General features: G+C 47.2%; 1 protein-coding gene across 1 annotated transcript in view; it reads left to right on the top strand.

Annotated features, from left to right (window-relative positions):
- Nucleotides 1-21388, top strand: part of LOC137322210 (dynein axonemal heavy chain 8-like) — a 1468904-nt gene that overhangs the window by 1214634 nt on the left and 232882 nt on the right. The window contains exons 67-68 of the mRNA XM_067985326.1: nt 4001-4119; nt 10744-10847. Of these exons, the coding sequence (XP_067841427.1) occupies nt 4001-4119; nt 10744-10847 (223 nt within the window). The remainder of the gene's footprint in view (nt 1-4000; nt 4120-10743; nt 10848-21388) is intronic.

Raw genomic sequence — 21388 nt, 5'->3', positions numbered from 1 at the left:
TGTGATTTGTGTTTCTGTAACCCCAGATCCCGCTGCTCTTCTACCCCATTTCGACTCTTACTTTCCAAGGAGTATGTGGCCTACTTATTTTTCCTACTAAAATGTACCACCTCATACTTATTTATGTTGACATTCATTTGCCAATTGCATGCTATTCTGCAAGTTATTACTGTCTTGTGTTTTGTCGCCATCCTCAGTATTAATTATACCCCCAATTTGTTGTCGTCCACAAATTTTGAATTTGTTCTTCTGATTCTAGAGTCCAAATCATTTATGTAAATTGTGAACAGCCGTGGTCCCAGCAAAGATCCTTGTGGAACACCACTTACCATCTTGTGCAGTCTGAATAACTACCTTTAACCCCTACTCTGTTTTCTGTTTTGTAGCCAGCTTGCTATCCATTCTGTTACTTGTCCCCTGACTCCATATGCTGTTTGTAAACAATTTTACAACACCAAGTTATAGTCCAGCAATTTTATTTTAAATTCACAAGCTTTCGGAGGCTTCCTCCTTCGTCAGGTGAACGATGTGAAAATGAAATCCTCGAAATGAAATCGCATTTATAATTCACAGAACAATGCTTGGTGAGGACAGACAGTTTTTTCAACTGCCCGTTGCCAAGGCAATCAGTGTGCAGACAGACAGGTGTTACCTGCTAGGTCTCAGAATATACAAATCACCAAAAAAAACAACAAACAAAAAAAAACAGAGATCGAGAGGTCGAAACATAGAAAAGACAGCAACTGACCCGTTATATTAAAAACAGATAACATTTGTTCGCTGGTGGGGTAACGTGTAGCGTGACATGAACCCAAGATCCCGGTTGAGGCCGTCCTCATGGGTGCGGAACTTGGCTATCAATTTCTGCTCGACGATTTTAGTTTCAGTTTCTTTCTTGGACACACGAATCTCCATCAAAGACGGGCACCTCAGCACCTCACTCTACCGCAAGCCCACGGACAACCTCACAATGCTCCACTTTTCCAGCTTCCACCCTAACCACGTCAAAGAGGCCATCCCCTATGGACAGGCCCTGCGAATACACAGGGTCTGTTCAGACGAGGAGGAACGCGATGGACACCTACAGACACTGAAAGACGCCCTAGTAAGAACGGGATATGACGCTCGACTCATCGATCGACAGTTCCGACGGGCCACAGCAAAAAATCGCATAGACCTCCTCAGGAGACTAACACGGGACGCAACCAACAGAGTACCCTTTGTCGTCCAGTACTTCCCCGGAGCGGAGAAACTACGCCATGTTCTCCGCAGCCTTCAACATGTCATCAATGAGGACAAACACCTCGCTATGGCCATCCCCACACCTCCACTACTCGCCTTTAAACAGCCACCCAACCTCAAACAGACCATCGTTCGCAGCAAATTACCTAGCTTTCAAGAGAACAGCGTCCACGACACCACACAACCCTGCCACGGTAACCTCTGCAAGACGTGCCAGATCATCGACACAGATACCACCATCACACGAGAGGACACCACCCACCAGGTGCATGGTGCATGGTTCATACTCCTGTGACTCGGCCAACGTTGTCTACCTCATACGTTGCAGGAAAGGATGCCCCAGAGCATGGTACATTGGCGAGACCATGCAGACGCTGCGACAACGGATGAACGGACACCGCGCAACAATCGCCAAACAGGAGGGTTCCCTCCCAGTCGGGGAACACTTCAGCAGTCATGGACATTCATCCACCGACCTTCGGGTAAGCGTACTCCAAGTTCTTGGGTTCATGTCACGCTACACGTTACCCCACCAGCGAACAAATGTTATCTGTTTTTAATATAACGGGTCAGTTGCTGTCTTTTCTATGTTTCTACCTCTCTATCTCTGTTTTTTTTTGTTTGTTGTTTTTTTTGGTGATTTGTATATTCTGAGACCTAGCAGGTAACACCTGTCTGTCTGCACACTGATTGCCTTGGCAACGGGCAGTTGAAAAAACTGTCTGTAATGACCAAGCATTGTTCTGTGAATTATAAATGCGACTTCATTTCGAGGATTTCATTTTCACATCGTTCACCTGACGAAGGAGGAAGCCTCCAAAAGCTTGTGAATTTAAAATAAAATTGCTGGACTATAACTTGGTGTTGTAAAATTGTTTACAATTGTCAACCCCAGTCCATCACCGGCATCTCCACATCATATGCTGTGACCTTCGTCATGAGTCTACAATGCAGTACCTTATCGAAGGCCTTTTGAAAATCCAAATATATTACATTTACTACATTACTCTTTCTTTTACTACTTCAAAGAATTCAATAAGATTGGTGAAGCATAACCTTCCCTTTTGAAATCTGTGCTGACTAATCTTTATTTGATTTCGAGATGGTTTTTCTATTGCATCTGAGTTTGTATGTATCTGTCCCTATGCATGTTAGCACATGGCTCGGGTCGTAATCCTGAGATTACCACCAGTGAGGTCCTGCTTTTTAATTTAGTTCCTAGCTTCTGACATTCCCTTAGCCCAACCTCCTTGTTCTTCCTTATGTCATTGGTGTCAACATGGACCACAACAACTGGATCCTCCCCCTCCCTTTCCAAGTTCCTCTCCAGTTGCTTTGAGGTGTCCTTTACCCTTGCACCAGGCAGGCAACACACACTCCTGGATTCTCAGTCACGAGTGCAGAGCATGCTCTCTGTGCCTCTGATTATAGAATCCCCTCTGACTACAACCTTTCTATTCTATTCCTCCTCCCCATCCCTGCTAAACCTCCCCTGTCCCCTCCAAGGCCTTGACATCCTTCCTAAAGTGTGGTGCCCAGAATTGTACACAACACTCCAGCTGAGTCCGAATGGCGACGAAGAGGAAAATCTAAACTACCTTACTACAGAGTGACTGCTAACTGGTGATTTGCACCAACTTTCATATTCAAATAGTTTATAACTTTACTGAAAATATTTCCCACAAAAAAAGACATAAATGATAAACAATGTAGAAAGAGTATGGGTATCAGGTAATATGTCCATGGAATTTTAGGTATATAGGCTAGGATTTTGACCTGGGGAGGGGTCGAATTACAAACAGGAAACTCAGAAGTAAGGTTTCCCGGATATCCTTACGATTTTGACGTAAGGACATCTTTTTTTGTCGGTTTGCCGTCCTACAAGCCAGCCTGATTGACAGGCTGGCCTCAGTCGGATGGAAGCAGAGCCAGGAAGAGGACGTGAAAAGTTAAGTGTTCAGGTAAGTCTTAGATTGTATGGATTGAGGGGGGGTGTGGGGGGTGCACCAGGGGTCACGGGCATGCGGGCCACCGGGGGAATCTGTCATTGTGGGTGGGGGGGAGCCTCAGGAGTCTGTGATGGGGGGGGAGGGAAGAGCCGGCGATTGTTTTAGGGGGTCGCTGCAGGGAGGCTTGTTGGGGCTGGGGGAAGCACTTCTGCTCCTTTGGGCCCATAAATTGCCAGAAAGGCACCTACCTACAGTTTCGGGCCGCCTTGCCTCCTCACGCAGTGTCAAGAAGGCCCGGGAATCCCTGCCCCAGGGGCTAAAAATTGCTAAACCTTTCAGAATGGAGGCCCACAGCCTCCTTGAAAGGTTTTAGTGATCAACCCACCTCCTGAGAGCGAGTCGGTCTCCCGCCTCTATGAAAACCGTAAATGGGCGGGTCTGAAATTGTTGCAATTTTCAATGTCCTCCAACCTGCCTGTTTTTCAGTTAAAATCCTGCCCATAGTGCAATAAAAACAGAAAATACTGGAAAAGCTCAGCATGTGAGGCAGCATCTGTGGAGAAAGAAACTATTAATGTTTCAGTCTGAAGACCTTTCGTCAGAAATGGAAAATGTTAGTTAAAGTTTTTAAGCAATACAGAGCCAGGGAAAGCGGGGGGTTTGAAGGGAAGGAAAAAAACAAAAGGGAAGGTAGATAGGGTAGAGGGCAAGAGTGATTAAATGACTAAATGTACTGTTCACAAATGTTTTATTATTGCTGAAATTGGTTAGAAATGTCCAGTAATAAAAGTCATTTGTCTACTTTTCAGATATCGGCGAAGGACGCATATAACCCCCAAATCTTACCTTGCCTTTATAAATAGCTACAAATCTGTTTACACAGAGAAACACGTAAACATCAATGACCTAGCAGAACATATGCAAATGGGTAAGTGCATTGCTGTGGACAAATTTATGGGGCCTGCTTTTGAATCTATGTAGAGCTGTGCCATTTCATCAAGTAGAAAGAATAGTTACCAACCATTAAAAGGAAGTTCTCCAGACATGCTCTAGGATGTGGGTGACACTGGCAAGGATGCATTTTTAGTTTCCCCGAGAAGGTGGGGGTGGGCCTTCTTGAATCATAGCAATTTGCAAGTTTTCTGTACATAAATACACTGTTCAATATTTTTTGTATATACATATTATTTTTTCACTGACACATGGCTCCACAATCACTGACAATTCTAACTCTGAGCAACTTGGTGCGCTTCTCTGCTTTTGAGGAGTGACAAGAAATGCACTTTCTTCCTCCTTCAAATCAGATCTTACAAATAGTTTTCCAATGTAGCATCTATTCTGGAGCAAGGATCAAATAAAATCAGTCCAGGACCCCAGGGGGTTGATTTTCCATAACTACGCTTAAACTAATATTGTGATCACTGTTTCTCAAATGCTCCTGCATTGAAACATGCTCCACTTACCCCACTTCAATCCCCAGAACTAAATCCAGCACTGCTTCCTTCCTCATTGGGCTAGAAAGTTCTATTGTACACATTTCAGGAATTCCTCCCCCTCTTTGCCCTTTACACTGTCTATATTAGGATAATTGAAGTCCCCCATTATCACTACTCTAAAATGCCTGCAAGTTTCCTTCTCAGATACCCATTATTTGGTGGCCTATAGTAAATACCCAGTAGTGTCATAGCTGTTAACTTTATGATTTATACCAATTAGTGTTAATTGTATTCAGGTGGAGTGTGTGTGTAAGGGGAATTTCTGTGAATAAAGGTTGGAAGCAACTAAATACTAGGCGCTGGTATTCTATTCTTCACCACATGGCTATCCAACTTTAACAATAGCTCCTCTTGTTCGGGCCATTGCTTTTCTTGTGTTACACTGTCTGTCGTATAGGGAGTAGAATTTCAAAGTTTGTGGGTGATACAAAATTTGGCAACGTAGTAAATAGTGAAGAGGATAGTAGCAGACTTCAGGAGGTATAGATAGGTTGGTGAAATGGACAGACAGATGGCAGATGCAAGTTACTGTGGATAAGTGTGAAGTGATGCACTTGGGTGGAACGACATTGAGAGGCAGTATAATCTAAATGGTGCTATTTTGAGGGAGGTGCATGATCAGGGGCACCTGGGGATACATATTCACAAATCTTTGAAGGTGGCAGGGCAAGCTGATAAGACAGTTAAAGTGTATGGAATGCCTGGCTTTGTAAATAGGGGCATTGAATACAATGACAAGGAAGTCATGCTAAACTGTTACATATCACTGGTTAGGCCTCAGTTAGATTATTGTGTACAATTCTAGGCACTACACTTTAGGAAGGATATCAAGGCCTCAAAGAGGGTACAGAGGAGATTTACCAAGATGATACCAGGGATGAGATACTTCAGTTATGTGGAGAGACTGGAGAAGCTGGTATTGTTCTCAGAAGGTTAAGGGTTTTGATAGAGCAAGTAGGGAGAAGCTGCTTCCTTTGGCAATTAACCAGAGGTCATTGATTTAAAATAATTGGCAAAAGAACTAAAGGGGAAATAGAGAATTTTTTTCACGGTGGGTTGTTAAGATCTGGAACACACTACCTGAAAGGGTGGTGGATTCAGATTCCATAGGAATTTTCAAAAGGCAATTGGTCTATGTACTTGAAGAGGACTAATTTGCAGGGTTATGGTGGGGGGAAGCTGGTGTGTGGAACTAAATTGGATAGCTTTCAAAGAGCCAGCACAGGCATAACTGTGCCCCAGAAATCTGAAGCCCTCCGTCCTGCACCATTTCTCCAGCCACATGTTAACCTGTCTCATCTTACTGCTCTTATACTCACCAGCACATGATACTGGGAGGAAGAGATTACTTCCTTTTTGAAGTCCTACTCTTTAACATCCTCCCTAGCTTCTGAAACTCTGTCTGTAGGACCTCAACCTCTTTCCTACCTGTGTCATTGGTTCCAACTTGGACCATGACTTCTGGGTGTTCCGCTTCCCCCTGTAAAATGTTCTGCACCCATTCAGCAATGTCCTTTACCCTGGCACCAGGGAGGCAACACACCATATGGGACTCACGTCGGCAGTTGCAGGAACACCTGTCTGACCCCCTGACTATTGAATCCCCTATAACCACTGCATTTCTATACTTTTCTGTGCTCCCCTGTGCAATTATTTGCCACACAGTGCCATGAATGTGCTCTAGCCTGCACTCCCCCAAGGTGCTGTCACCCTTAGTGGTATTCAGTACTGGAAACTGGTTTGTGTGCCACACTCCTGCAGGTTTCCTGCCTCTTCCAACCCTGCTGGATGGCCACCCACTTACTATCCTCCTGAGCTCTCTGTGGCTGTGGAGTGACCACCTCTTAGAATGTGCTTTCCAGGAAATTCTCAGCTTCCAGTGTGCCCTGCAGTGACTCCAGCCTCTCCTCATTCAGAAATCTCAAGCAACTGGAGGCACTTCCTGCACACGTGGTTATCCAGGACACGCAAAAGACAAGGCTGAAAGCGTTTGCAACCATCTTCAGCCAGAGGTGCCGAGTGGATGATCCATCTCGGCGTCCTCCCGATATCCCCACCATCACAGAAGCCAGTCTTCAGCCAATTCGATTCACTCCACGTGATATCAAGAAACGGCTGAGTGCACTGGATACAGCAAAGGCTACGGGCCCCGACAACATCCCAGCTGTAGTGCGAAAGACTTGTGCTCCAGAACTAGCTGCGCCTCTAGCCAAGCTGTTCCAGTACAGCTACATCACTGGCATCTACCCGACAATGTGGAAAATTGCCCAGGTATGTCCTGTCCACAAAAAGCAGGACAAATCCAATCCGGCCAATTACCGCCCCATCAGTCTACTCTCAATCATCAGTAAAGTGATGGAAGGTGTCGTCGACAGTGCTATCAAGCGGCACTTACTCACCGATAACCTGCTCACCGATGCTCAGTTCGGGTTCCGCAAGAACCACTCGGCTCCAGACCTCATTACAGCCTTGGTCCAAACATGGACAAAAGAGCTGAATTCCAGAGGTGAGGTGAGGGTGACTGCCCTTGACATCAAGGCAGCATTTGAGCGAATGTGGCACCAAGGAGCCCTAGTAAAATTGAAGTCAATGGGAATCGGGGAAAACTCTCCAGTGGCTGGAGTCATACCCAGCACAAAGGAAGATGGTAGTGGTTGTTGTAGGCCAATCATCTCAGCCCCAGGACATTTCTGCAGAAGTTCCTCAAGGCAGTGTCCTTGCCCAACCATCTTCAGCTGCTTCATCAATGACCTTCCCTCCATCATAAGGTCAGAAATGGGGATGTTCGCTGATGATTGCACAGTGTTTAGTTCCATTCGCAACCCCTCAAATAATGAAGCAGTCCGAGCCCGGATGCAGCAAGACCTGGACAACATCCAGGCTTGGGCTCATAAGTGGCAAGTAACATTCGTGCCAGACAAGTGCCAGGCAATGACCATCTCCAACAAAGGAGACTCTAATCACCTCCCCTTGACATTCAACGGCATTACCATCGCCGAATCCCCCACCATCAACATTCTGGGGGTCACCATTGACCAGAAACTTAACTGGACCAGCCATATAAATACTGTGGCTATGAGAGCAGGTCAGAGGCTGGGTATTCTGCAGCGAGTGACTCACCTCCTGACTGCCCAAAGCCTCTCCACCATCTACAAGGCACAAGTCAGGCGTGTGATGGAATCCTCTCCACTTGCTTGGATGAGTGCAGCTCCAACAACACTCAAGAAGCTCGACACCATCCAAGATAAAGCCGCCCGCTTAATTGGCACCCCATCCACTATCGTAAACATTCACTCCCTTCACCACCGGCGCACTGTGGCTGCAGTGTGTACCATCCACAGGATGCACTGCAGCAACTCGCCAAGGCTTCTTCGACAGCACCTCCCAAACCCGCGACCTCTACCACCTAGAAGGACAAGAGCAGCAGGCACATGGGAACAACACTACCTGCATGTTCCCCTCCAAGTCACACACCATCCCGACTTGGAAATATATCGACGTTCCTTCATCGTCGCTGGGTCAAAATCCTGGAACTCCCTACCTAACAGCACTGTGGGAGAACCGTCACCACACGGACTGCAGCGGTTCAAGAAGGCGGCTCACCACCACGTTCTCAAGGGCAATTAGGGATGGGCAATAAATGCTGGCCTCGCCAGCGACGCCCACATCCCATGAACAAATTTATAAAAACATGAAGTGTCTTGAAGTTGCCAAATGGCACAGGAATTGCAGGCTATGGGTCTCAGCTGTCCCATCATTTTACTCAAGTCTGTCTACTTATGTTATGAATATCTTGTTATAATATAACATTGTTTTAGTTTAGTATCCCCTTAACTCCTAATACATATTTATTATTTATGTGTACTGATATTTATTTAATGCAATTCGGATCCCTTTAATGTTGGTATCCTCTACTTAGTTCATTTTAATTTTATCCCCTTCGATCACATTTTTACTGATTATTTTATATATTTACTCATTGACTTGCCCTTTGATTTAAATTACTTGGCACCTCCTTCCCACTCTCTCCAAGTTCCTGTTTTTAACGTCCTCATTGTTTGCAATTCACTCCTTTTTTTTAGCAGATTCACCAACACTGTCCTCATTGAGCTCTGTGCTCAAAGCTCTCAGATGGTTGCAAATGCTTCAGCCTTGTCTTTTGCACTCAGGAGCTTGTCTCCACCATCATTGAGGATGGGGATGTTCATGGAGCCCACTCCTCCTGTTAGTTGCTTAATTGTCCTCCACCATTCACGACTGGATGTGGCGGGACTGCAGAGCTTTAACCTGATCTGTTGGTTGTGGGATCGCTTCGCTCTGACTATGCATTGTACATATAAATTATTGCTATGAAGGGAGCCAGGTAGCCATAATGCAAGATGCTGAGTTGGAGCCCCCACTTAATCAGAGAGCTTTGTGCAAGTTAGTTGCTTTAAGAGGGTGGTAAGTATGCTGGTGCCCAGGATAGGCAAATAAGAAAAGAGAGGTGTGTTACTTTACCTGTCCTGCTGAGGCCCTGTTCTTCAGTCCTCGAACCATCTCCCACCAAGTGAGAATTCTGGCTGATCTAGTGGCACCCACTTCCAGAGTCTGTTCGTCCTGCCTTCAGTGCGCTCAGGAGCGATTGGAGGTCTGAATGAATGAAGTTGTGTGTTCATCTGCTCTGGCTTGGTACCCTGTTGCCCTCTTGGCTCAGATGGTGTTGAGTGGTCATAAATTTGTACAAGTGCATTTCTGTAAAAGTACAATTTTTACCAATAAAAGTATTGCTAAGTTATTGAAGTGAAGTGCAAGACCCAGGCATTGTTGCGCTCTTACCTGTTTGTTCCCCAGTCTGCTGCTGAAGAGTGCAAGCTCAACCATCTTAAAGGCTCCACATAACTTTCCAAGTGGTTCAGCTGCTTACACCTTTCTATACAAGTTTTACATTGATGCCTGCACCGATGGGAATTGACTGCGTATAGCTCCCTCTAGACCACTGTTGTCCAAAATGTTAGTCACGTGGCTAATTGGGAATCCAGTTGTAGTGAATTGCATTTATGATTAGCAAATAAATGCATATTAGACACTGTCTTTGGGCATGTGATCTCAATACCATTGGCTGAAAGGCACTTTAGGACGTCCCGAGGTCATGAAAGGCACTATATAAATATAAGTCTGTCTTTCTTTTACTCATTCGCACAGCTTATGCATGTGTACTTCAACCTTTTTGTGTATTTGTGGGTAAAATGGGAAGACGAAAAGCAGTGTGCAAGTGTTTTTTTAATCATTGTGAGTGCTTTACTTCCTTGATTACTGAATGGTGGCAGATGTTTTTACGTAAATGTACATTTACCTGTTGTGTGTATGTAAGGTGTTTTCTACAATAATTAGTGCTGTGGCTAAAACAGTGTTGCCGTAGTCACATCTGTGGCTTGTCAGCAATTTCTATTGGACTACACTGCTCTGGAGGACACCCGCCATGAATTTCCTCAGGGATTCTTCTGCTTTGATGGAGGTTGGACAGAAACTCATTTGACATGTGTAAATGTGGTTTTATTAAAAAGTTCTGCAAGTCCTGAGGAAATTCTTGGTGACTTTTCTTTAAAGGTGAATGTTATATCAAATTCGAGGCCATAGTCCGAATTAAAATGTTGAGCAGCCACTTCATGCCAGGAGTAATTTTGTAATGTGCAATAAAGCCAGGAAGAATCAGCTTTCTATGGCACTCGTGAAATTACTCTCATTAATGTCCAAATAGTATGTGTGTTAACCTTAGTAATTTCTAAGCTGTAATATTTCCAAGACTGCTGTGTCAACTGTACAAATGCTAGCTTTGTCATAAAACTTTCTGTTTGCATCCAGAATCAGGTCAGAAGGATTGAGTGCAATAAACCTGTTATTACAGTGGAAGGCAGGTTTAAAGTTTTTGCACTGTAACCAACTGCTTTCTGGTGTTGTCACTGCACAGCGTGGAAAACATTTCCATAGCATACCTTCATTTCAGTGAGCAAATACAAAAAGAATTCTTTTGTGAGGCACGTCAGCTTTTAACCAGACAGAACACATTATTGCAGGTCTCTCCAAGCTTATGGAAGCAACTGAATCAGTAGCTCTTCTCGCTAAAGAACTAGCAGGGAAAGAAAAGGAACTAGCAGTAGCATCACGCAATGCTGATAAGGTTTGTGTACAATTCACTTTTAAAATAATCTTACGTGAAGCAAACAATTCCTGCTATCTCATCGGGTGATCTAGATGACAAAAGTCTGTTAGACTTGTAAGTAAATTAAATTCATACATCAGAAAGTAGTAATAGTCCAGATCTGTTATATAATATCATGTATCTTGTCTTGTCACATTCTTGCCATGTAATATTCAGTAAATAATTTGTAGATCAAATTTTGATAATCAAAATCACAAGTCCTGGACTTCTGTTTATTCCAAAAAATAACAGAAGTATTTCAATTAAAATGATTTCTGAAAACAGTGCTGTAATACTGTACAATCAGTCTAATTTGCTGCTTCTTAGTTCCAGACGCAAATGCTTGGGTTTTTAAAAATCCTTTGTGTGTGCATAAAGAATTCCAATAATGGGGACATGTTGTCCCACAATAGGATCATTGAGTCACAGAACTAGCACCAGATTTTATCTGTTGTGGTATCATGGAAAAGATGTATGATATTTTTTAATTAAAAAAAGATTGCAGTTTATGAAATTAAAATATCAGATTCCAACTCACTGAATGAAATCAGCTCCATGATGCCGTGCTCTATTTTGAGACAACATGGTGAATTTAATTCTTCTTTCCCATTAAGGAGATTTATAAAATGGGGAGAGATAAAGCACTCCTGATTGTAACAATGGCCCAGAATTTGCTGAAAAAATAAGTGTGTGAACCACGTACTCTGTTATTAATGTGCAAATTGGCCAGCAACTTGCGGTGAGGAAGAAATACCCTGTAAGTTACAAATCGCCACAAGTTGCTGGCTGATTTGCACCGCTCTGCTGTTAGCTTCTCAAACAAGCTGATGGGTGCAGGCACAAGGCTAACAGGGCACGCTGCAAGATACCCTGTTCCTGCAAATTCTGAGCCATTATTACATGGCTGTAAAATGAGAATTTTCATGCAAATTAGTTATTGTGCAAAAAAATATGAAAGATGGATATTTTAGAAGTGAAGTAATACCAGTAGTCTTAATGTTGTGAAGAATGTTTAAACAATGTACTCTGCAGAGGATTTACTTGATGACTTCTTCAATGAAGGAATCATAATTAACAAAAACAAAATACTGCAGATGCTGGAAATCTGAAATAAAAGCAAAGTGCTGGAAATTCTCCGTCAGGCAGCATCTGTGGAGAAAGAAACAATTATTGTTCCAGGTCAATGACCTTTTCGTCAGAACAAAAACTACTACTTTTTGATATCTGTGAATAAACTGTCTTGAATTAAGTTTTAAAACAGAAACCACAGTAACAAGAAGCCATTGAGATATCTACCCTTATTTGTCGATTTATGGGGAAATGAGAGTAAACACTTTGGCCCCCATTATTTCCAGGGAGGCAGGATGGCAGCGGGGCGGGGGGGCGGCGACTAGACGCATGGGTAACCCGCTCAGTGAAATCGCGGGTAAATTGAAGGCACTTACCGTGGCTTCCGGGTTTCCCGTCGTCAACCTGCGCAGCTGGCGGACTGCGCACCCGCATCACAGGCTGTCAGCTGGAGGAGCCCTATTTAAAGGGGCAGTCCTCCAATGCTGCTCCTGCAGCAACCAACCAAAAGTACAGCATGGAGCAGACCAGGGGAAAGGCTGCCCCCAGATTTAACGATGCCTCACTCCAGGTTCTACTGGATGGAGTAAGGAGGAGGAGGGATATTTTCTACCCAGCGGACGGGAGGAAGCGGCCTGCCTCTGCCATCAAGAAGGCCTGGCTCGAGGTGGCAGAGGAGGTCACCAGCAGCAGCAACATCTCCCGTACCTTGATCCAGTGCAGGAAGCGCTTCAATGACCGAAGTAGGTCAGCCGAAGTGAGTACACTTACTCATTCCCCTACACTCCGTCTTCCACATCACCGCCCCCACCCCACAACTCCTTCTGCACTGCCAACACCACTCTATCTCATCACTCCTCACACCCACTCAAACTTCATCCTCAACTTACCTGCACTTACTCACCTCCCCAGTACTCATTCCACCACAACCACTCAACCCAGTCCTCATACAATGTCATGGCTCTGTCTCAGACTCACCCTCTGATGCATCTCTTTCACGGTCAGCCTCACCCAAACCAATGCATTCAGCGGTTGGCCACGTCACCATCCCTCACTCACGCCTCCTTACTTTCTGCCCTTATAGGAAAAGAGAGCCCAGAATGCACGGGAGAAGGCAAAGACCGGAGGGGGGCCGAAACATCAGGTCGTCCTTACGGGCGTGGAGCAGGAGGCTCTTGAAGTGAGCCACACCCTCGAGTGCCTGTCCATCGGGGACACTAAGACTGCCACCCAACAAATGGCTGGTGACAGAACTTTAACATTCAGCACTCACAATAGCAAATGATGTTAACATGCCTTGCCATCTTCAGCACCTCAACATCTGTCATCATGCTTAATATTGCCTTCTGTTCTCTTACAAAGCCTTCAGCAACCGCCGTGATGGCGGAGGGTGTTTCCTCAGAGGACCTGCCAGCCCCTGAGGGGGCACCATCACATCTGAGTGAGCTATCCACCAGCACAGATACACACACCTCGGTGGGTCCCCGTCCTCACTTAGTTGGGGTCACACATCGTGAGTCACCACACACATGTGAGCATGAGAAGACACTGGTGGCAGGGGCAGCTGTGGTGAGTCCGCCTGGGTGGGAGCACTCTTCTCCAGGCTCTGCTCAGCTGGACACAGATGCTGAACCCTGGGGCTCACCAATGAGTCCATTGACGCCCTGACTACGGCCTTTCGGACTCAGGTTGAGCAACTTTCTGCCGCCTTAAACAGGCAGGCAGACACATTAGCACTGGCCTTACAAGGCTTCACACATGTCCCCCAAACTGTCGTCCAGCAGGGTGGTAGGAGTGGTGCGGGCCTGGCCCAGGAGAGGGACGATGGCGAAAGGGAACATGGAAGTGGGGATGCCACTCAAAGCGCTCCCACGTCTCACCCATTGCCCCCCTCTCAACTAGTATCCGCAATGTTGCCTCCTCTCCAGGTGGTGGAGTCTGCCCCTGCACAGGTGCAGGTGGAGCAGTCTTTGGAGGGGCCCTCACGGGCACCGAAACCCAGAAGGCGTAGGCCCAAAGCATCTAATCGGTCAGGGCATGAAGAAGAGCAACCTCCCACTACCTCTGCTGCAGCCACAGGGGAAGCACCATGTAGGAGTACTCATAAGCGTAAGACAAAGGTTTTGTGAGCACAAAGGGGATGCACAAGGGTGTTTGACGGTTTGTCATGTTTTTTATTTATATTTGACTTTTGATAATGGCACATTAAATATTATTATTGTCACCACTACTGCCACGTCATGGCCATTCTTGACTGGCTTGTGTAAGAAGTCCCTTTCATGAGGTTCACCATGAACACCCACACTTGATGCCACCTGTAGGGGGTGGTGGTGTGTGTCAGCTTCACCTCTGACTTCTGAGCGGTTCGAATCGCTCCCACTCCTTGGGTTCCAGACCTTGGACTTATTTGGGGGTTGTGACAAAGTGCAGCAGACAACTGGTTTTGGTGCAAGAAACTTTGATCTTTATTCAAGAGAGAAAATACAACACAGCAATCTTAACACTAATAAAATAGGGAACACTTTGGTACACACAATGGAAATTACAGTAGAAAGATACCTCACCCCTCCTAATCCCACTGTACGAGCTAAGTTGGACTCTAAAGGGCCAGAGATAATGCTCACCAAACGAATCCTTGACAGTAATTCACCCAAAGGTATGTCAGAAATAGATTGTAGAGTGGAAACTTTGCGGATCTTCGGTTTTCTCCCGAGTTGGTTTTCTTTGGTCGCGGTGGCCCAATATTACCCGGTTGGTGGTGGCAATATTCGGCTGGTTGTTTCGTAAGGCCCTTGTTGCCGCAAGGTGTCTGATGGTCACTGGGACTGTTGCTCTGGTTTCTTCTTGTGTGTCGGCCTGCTCCGAGAGCTGCTGACCTTTCATGTCGAACTGCTTTCCTGTTGCCCCCTCACCTTGTTGTTCGCTGGAAGCCACTATCACAGAAGCCAGTCTTCAGCCAATTCGATTCACTCCACGTGATATGAAGAAACGGCTGAGTGCACTGGATACAGCAAAGGCTATGTGCCCTGACAACGTCCCAGCTGTAGTGCTGAAGACTTGTGCTCCAGAACTAGCTGCGCCTCTAGCCAAGCTGTTCCAGTACAGCTACAACACTGGCATCTACCCGACAATGTGGAAAATTGCCCAGGTATGTCCTGTCCACAAAAAGCAGGACAAATTCAATCCGGCCAATAACCGCCCCATCAGTCTGCTCTCAATCATCAGCATAGTGATGGAAGGTGTCGTCGACAGTGCTATCAAGCGGCACTTACTCACCAATAACCTGCTCACCGATGCTCAGTTTGGGTTCCGCCAGGACCACTCGGCTCCAGACCTCATTACAGCCTTGGTCCAAACATGGACAAAAGAGCTGAATTCCAGAGGTGAGGTGAGAGTGACTGCCCTTGACATTAAGGCAGCATTTGACCAAGTGTGGCACCAAGGAGCCCGAGTAAAATTGAAGTCAATGGGAATCAGGGGGAACACTCTCCAGTGGCTGGAGTCATACATCGCACAAAGGAAGATGGGAGTGATTGTTGGAGACCAATCATCTCAGCCCCAGGGCATTTCTGCAGGAGTTCCTCAGGGCAGTGTCTGAGGCCCAACCATCTTCAGCTGCTTCATCAATGACCTTCCCTCCATCATAAGGTCAGAAATGGGGATGTTCGCTGATGATTGCACAGTGTTCAGTTCCATTCGCAACCCCTCAAGTAATGAAGCAGTCCGAGCCCGCATGCAGCAAGACCTGGACAACATCCAGGCTTGGGCTCATATGTGGCAAGTAACATTCGCGCCAGACAAGTGCCAGACAATGACCATCTCCAACAAGAGAGAGTCCAACCACCTCCCCTTGACATTCAACGGCATTACCATCGCCGAATCCCCCACCATCAACATTCTGGGGGTCACCATTGACCAGAAAATTAACTGGACCAGCCATATAAATAATGTGGCTACGAGAGCAGGTCAGAGGCTGGGTACTCTGCGGCGAGTGACTCACCTCCTGACTCCCCAAAGCCTTTCCACCATCAGGAGTGTGATGGAATACTCTCCACTTGCTTGGATGAGTGCAGCTCCAACAATACTCAAGAAGCTTGACACCATCGAGGACAAAGCAGTCCACTTGATGGGCACCCCATCCACCACCCTAAACATTCACTCCCTTCACCACCGGCGCACAGTGGCTGCAGTGTGTACCATCCACAGGATGCACTGCAACAACTCGCCAAGGCTTCTTCGACAGCACCTCCCAAACCCGCGAACTCTACCACCTAGAAGGACAAGAGCAGCAGGCACATGGGAACAACACCACCTTCACGTTCCCCTCCAAGTCACACACCATCCCGACTTGGAAATATATCGCCGTTCTATCGTCGCTGGGTCAAAATCCTGGAACTCCCAACTTAACAGCACTGTGGGAGAACCTTCACCACACGGACTGCAGCGATTCAAGAAGGCGACTCACCACCACGTTCTCAAGGGCAATTAGGGATGGGCAATAAATGCCGGCCTCGCCAGCGACGCCCACATCCTATGAATGAATTAAAAAAAGGCTGCTCTTCCTTCCATAGACAGGCAGAACAAGACCAGCAGCACACAAGCACCAGCAAGAACCAGAGAGAGAGATAGAGAGTGAGAGAGAGAGGTTTCGAGTTTCCACTTCTATATCCCTCTCTTATAATGGTCTTCGTCACTTTAAAAAAAACTCTTCATGTCTGTTTAAACAGTTCTTACAAAGTCCTTAAGAATCTTTGATGGCTTTTTGATGGTCCCTCATCATGTTGCAATTGCTTCTCCCGATGGGTCATTGTTAATTCCGATTTTTAGAGCTTGTCACACAAGGCTTCCTTTTGTATCTAACATCCTAGGTGTTGATCGGTTTTGCTTTGAAACAAAGACATGACCCCACCATGTCTGGAGCAGTTGCCTCTTTCAATGGCAGTGAGTGTTGACCACCTGCTGTAGGTTTTGCATTAAAACAGAGACATGTCTGAAGCAGTAATTCTCCCACATTCCACTGTGTGTGTTGTTGATTCGTCTGGTGACCTCTCACCTATCCTTCCATCTTCGGATTTTAGTCAATGGCCAAAGTTTTTCCATACTCAGGGAAAAGGTGAATTCCCAGAATTCTGACTGTCGCCCCTATGAGGAAGCGAGTCCCTTAAAGGACGTGGATTCCTCGAAAAGTACTTTTCCCTGGTTGATGCTTCCTGGTGTGGCGCGTGTGTGAGTCACCCTGAAATGGTTAGAAAAGAGTCCAAAGTCCTTTTCTTTCAGGTTTTTCTCTGAGTTTTGGGGGATCTGTGAATTTTGAGAATCTTACACTCCCCCCTGTGATACTTTAACCTTGCTTCAAGTATCATACTGGTAAAAGGCGAGCAAAATTCTCGATCCTCGAGAGTCAACCTTCCCCTGTAGTTTACCTATTTAAGACCCAAAACATACATTCCCCTTTAGGTGTAGTGTTCAGATGCAGACACAGGTAAGAATTCAGTTACATTCATATCCAAGCACGGAGGGGGTCCAACACCCCTGCACCACTTGGAAAATACGGCACATATATAGAAAAATAATACACGGTAAACAATAATACTTAAACTACCAACCACCTTATTTAAAATTTAACTGAAACACCCAAACTTAACAATCTCAAAATTTAATAACAGAAGCTATGTACATCCGCCGCCCGTCCCCGGGCGGCCAGGCTAATCCCTGTTCGGGCTACAGCACACTACTCCCTTCGGTGTGGTCGCCCTGTCCTGTACCTTTGGTCCCTCGCAGCTTGCGGCTGCTGGCTGGGGATCTCTGTCCTCAGATCGATCCCTGACTTGAGGGGCTGCCCTTTTAAACTGGGGAGCCGGTGACCACGGTTTCTTTGGCCGTGGCATTCTTGGGAACCTTCTCGGGACTCTGGCTGGTGGGGGTTTTCTGGCTGGTGGGTCTTCAACCCGAGCCACTGTCCCCTCTTGTGCGACCTGTGGAATCTCCACTGCCGCTGGCTGGGGATTTCTATCCTCAGGCTGTACCTCTGCAAAGCCTGTGTCAGGGGCAGGTAACTCTCTGCCCTCAGGTCCCACCTCGTCTGAGTCCCAGATGAGCGGGGGAGTGTCCCAAACGGTGGGTGGGATGGCCCTTCCCTTAAAACAAGCCACTACACCTGCTTGTGCAGTCTGTGAGTTTGCTCCTGCTGCAGGCTGAGGATTTTTATCCTCAGACTTTGCCCCAACTGGCTGTTCCCTTCTCTCAGATTTAAACATCTTACATTGGTTAATGTGGAACCATTTGGTGCGCCGAGGCAGCTTTATGGCGTATACCATGGGGCTTGCCTTATCTACAATGCTGTAGGGCCCCCTGTATAATGGTTCTAGACTGCCTGCCCGAGCAAAATTCCTAACTATAACCTGATCCCCTATCTCCCACTCGTGGTGCGTACGGGGTTCTAATATCAATCGGTTGCTCTGATGTTGCCTTCCCATGTTCCCAGCCGCTTACCCATGGACCTGTTTGAGGTGCTCGAGGAGGTTACTGGCGAAACTGTTCCAGTTAACCTCCCTGAGCTGACCCTCTATGAACACCGGGGCTAGTACATAGGTGGGAGTCTGCATAACTCTGCCAGTCATCAGCTCATGTGGGGAATACCCTGTGCCTTTTGACTGGCTGGCTCGGATACCCATCAAGACCAATGGTAGGACCTCTGCCCACTTTCTAGGTGAGTCCACCATCTCTTTCCTCAGCCTTTCTTTCAAGGTTCTGTTCATCCTCTCTACAATCCCTGAGGACTGTGGGTTGTGTGCAACGTGCCATTTCCCCTTTATGCCGAGTATCATAAGGGTATTCTGCATGACCTGCCTGGTGTGGAGCTGGTGCGGTCTGCAGATCTTTCTTGAGCCTAACAAATGCTGCCTGGCACCCCTCATCCCAAACCCACTCCACTCCCTTATGCAGGAGTTGGAGCAGAGGGGCTGTTGTGGCTGCATAATCCACAATGAAGTCTCTGCAGTACCCGGTTAGCCCTAGAAACGATCTCACTCCCGTGACTGTGTTGGGTGACTGGTAATTCCTGTACTGCTTCCCTTCTAGCTTTCTCTATGGCCCTTTCCCCAGCACGTATTGTCTGGCCCAGGAATTTCACCTCCTGCTGGCCGATCTGAGCTTTCTTTGGGTTCACTTTAAAACCTTCCTGCCCGAGCAGTTCCAGCAGTTCGGCCAGAAGTGGGCCATGCTCCTCTCTCGAATCGGTGAATAGGAGCAGGTCATCCACGTATTGTACCAGTTGCCTGGGCTGGCTGAAGCCCTTTAAACTGTTTGCCATGCATTGGTGGAAAATGCTGAGGCTATTGTGGAAGCCCTGAGGCAGACAGTTCCAGGTGTACTGTTGCCCTTTAAAGGTAAAGGCAAACTTGTACTGATCTTCTCTTCTTAAAGGGATGGACCAAAACCCGTTGGAGATATCCAGCACTGTGAAAGTGGTCGCGGATGCTGGCATACTTCCTATCAGGTCGGCAACTGCTGCTACTGTGGGTGCACAGGTTGGGATGTTACTGTTGAGCACCCGATTGTCCACTGTGGCCCTCCAGGAGTTGTCCGGTTTTCTAACCGGCCACAGTGGAGAGTTCACGTAGGTGGTTATCGGTCTCAGGACCCCCTGTTGCACTAAGGAGGACATGGCTGCTTCCATGTCTGGCTCCTCTTCCCTGGGGAAGTTATATTGCTTTTGTGGTCGGGCCATAGGGTCCCCATCTACACTGACCTCGAACCCGTTGACCCTCCCACAGTCGTGTTTGTGTGTGGCAAATGTGGCTAGATGGGCTTGCACAAATGCCTGGAACTCCCTTGGGGTATTACTGACCATGAGTTCGAGGTTATAACCCTCTTTAGGCTTCATGGTGCACAGGGTCCCCTTCCCCTGTTTCTCTGGGATGACTAATACTCCACCTTCCTTTCCTGTATTTGCCCCCCACAGGCAGTGATTCCTCAAATCCACTAGGATCCCGTGGCCTACAATAAAGTCGGCTCCCAGGATCCCTTTTCCACCCTTCACTTCCCACTTCATTAGGATACAGGTCCACTTAGAGCGGAGTGTTCCTAAACGAATGGTCAGCAGGATGGAAAATGAGCCAGCCTGTTCTTTACCTGTGAATCCCGACAGACTGTATGGGACCCCGTTAGATGGAGGTGAGGTGGTGGGGTTAGCTGAATGGATCACGGTACATGATGCTCCCGTGTCCAACAGATAGGTCCCCTTTACCTCTTCTACCTCCATCTCAACAAGGAGTCTCTTCCATAAGTCGTAGGTAAGGGAACACAGGTAAACAGGCTGCGCTGGCTCTAGTCAGGGTTGTGGGTTAGATAGGGCTGATGGGGTCAGAGTGCCGGTGGTGGCTGCTACCTTCCCTGGGCCAGTCAATAGGGTTCTCATGGCGTCCAAAAATGACTCGACCGTGGCGGGAGGGATTCCTGTCTCTGCCTTTTGAGCTGGGGTTGAGGAATTCTTTCCCTTGTTATCTTTCCAAGGATTCTTACACTCCTTCCTCCAGTGTCCATCCTTCCCACACCCAAAATAGTTGAGCTTTGTGCTGGAAGGGTTATTCCCTTCCTGATGCCACTCCTTCCTACCCTGGCCGGGTTTCATTTCATGCACTTTCCCTTTAGGTGGGTGTGCATCGGTTCCTTTACCATTACGGTAAGCTATGGTCAATTGTCTGATCACTGTGAGTTCAGTAGTCAGGGGATTCTTTGGGTCAAACCACATTCCTGCCGCGGCCCTGACCTGTGGCAAGCTGTTTGCCACCAAGCAACGCAGCCAGTGGGCCCGCTGATCCTGGTCCAGGTTAACCCGGTTAGGCGTCCCACTGCATGCGCTCTTATACACTGGCCACAACCTGTCTGCAAAAGCCTGCGGGGGTTCTCCTACGAGCTGCACTGTTCTTTCCACCCGGGAGAAAGGACTTCCCTCATTCATCCCCATGGCCTCAAGAACTTCCTCCTTGAGCTCCCCATAATCACACTGTCCAATCTTACATTGGTCAGAGAGGGACTGGAAGAGCTTACTCTCCAGGGAGAATAGCAGCATTTTGGCCTGTTCAACATCATTGCACTCGTTGTTGCTTGCTGCTTGTTCCCTGAAGTGGACCGAGGGGTCCCTATTTGCCGCAAGTTTAGTTAAATGGCTTACCATGGCCCTAAGCTGTTGGGTGCTGTGGGGAACTACGAACTGGTTTTGGAGGAGTCCCTCATCCCCGTTATCAGCGGGCGGGCCAAACCTTTGCTGCCGGGCCAGGCACATCGGCCCCGGTCCCAGCCTCTCTTGCTGGGGTTTTTCCTCCTCAGCTTCTGCCCCTAATTCCACCTCCTCCTCCTGCCAGATTTCACTAAAGCTTGGCGCTACGGGCGGTGGTCGTGGGCCCTCCTGCTCCTCAACCGGGTCGTCCCTTGGCACTACCTGTGGTGTC

Source organism: Heptranchias perlo, chromosome 5 (assembly GCF_035084215.1).
Source record: "Heptranchias perlo isolate sHepPer1 chromosome 5, sHepPer1.hap1, whole genome shotgun sequence".
Classification (NCBI taxonomy): domain Eukaryota; kingdom Metazoa; phylum Chordata; class Chondrichthyes; order Hexanchiformes; family Hexanchidae; genus Heptranchias; species Heptranchias perlo.
The sequence above is the reverse complement of the archived record's forward strand: the minus strand, read 5'-3'. Positions and strand labels throughout refer to the sequence as shown.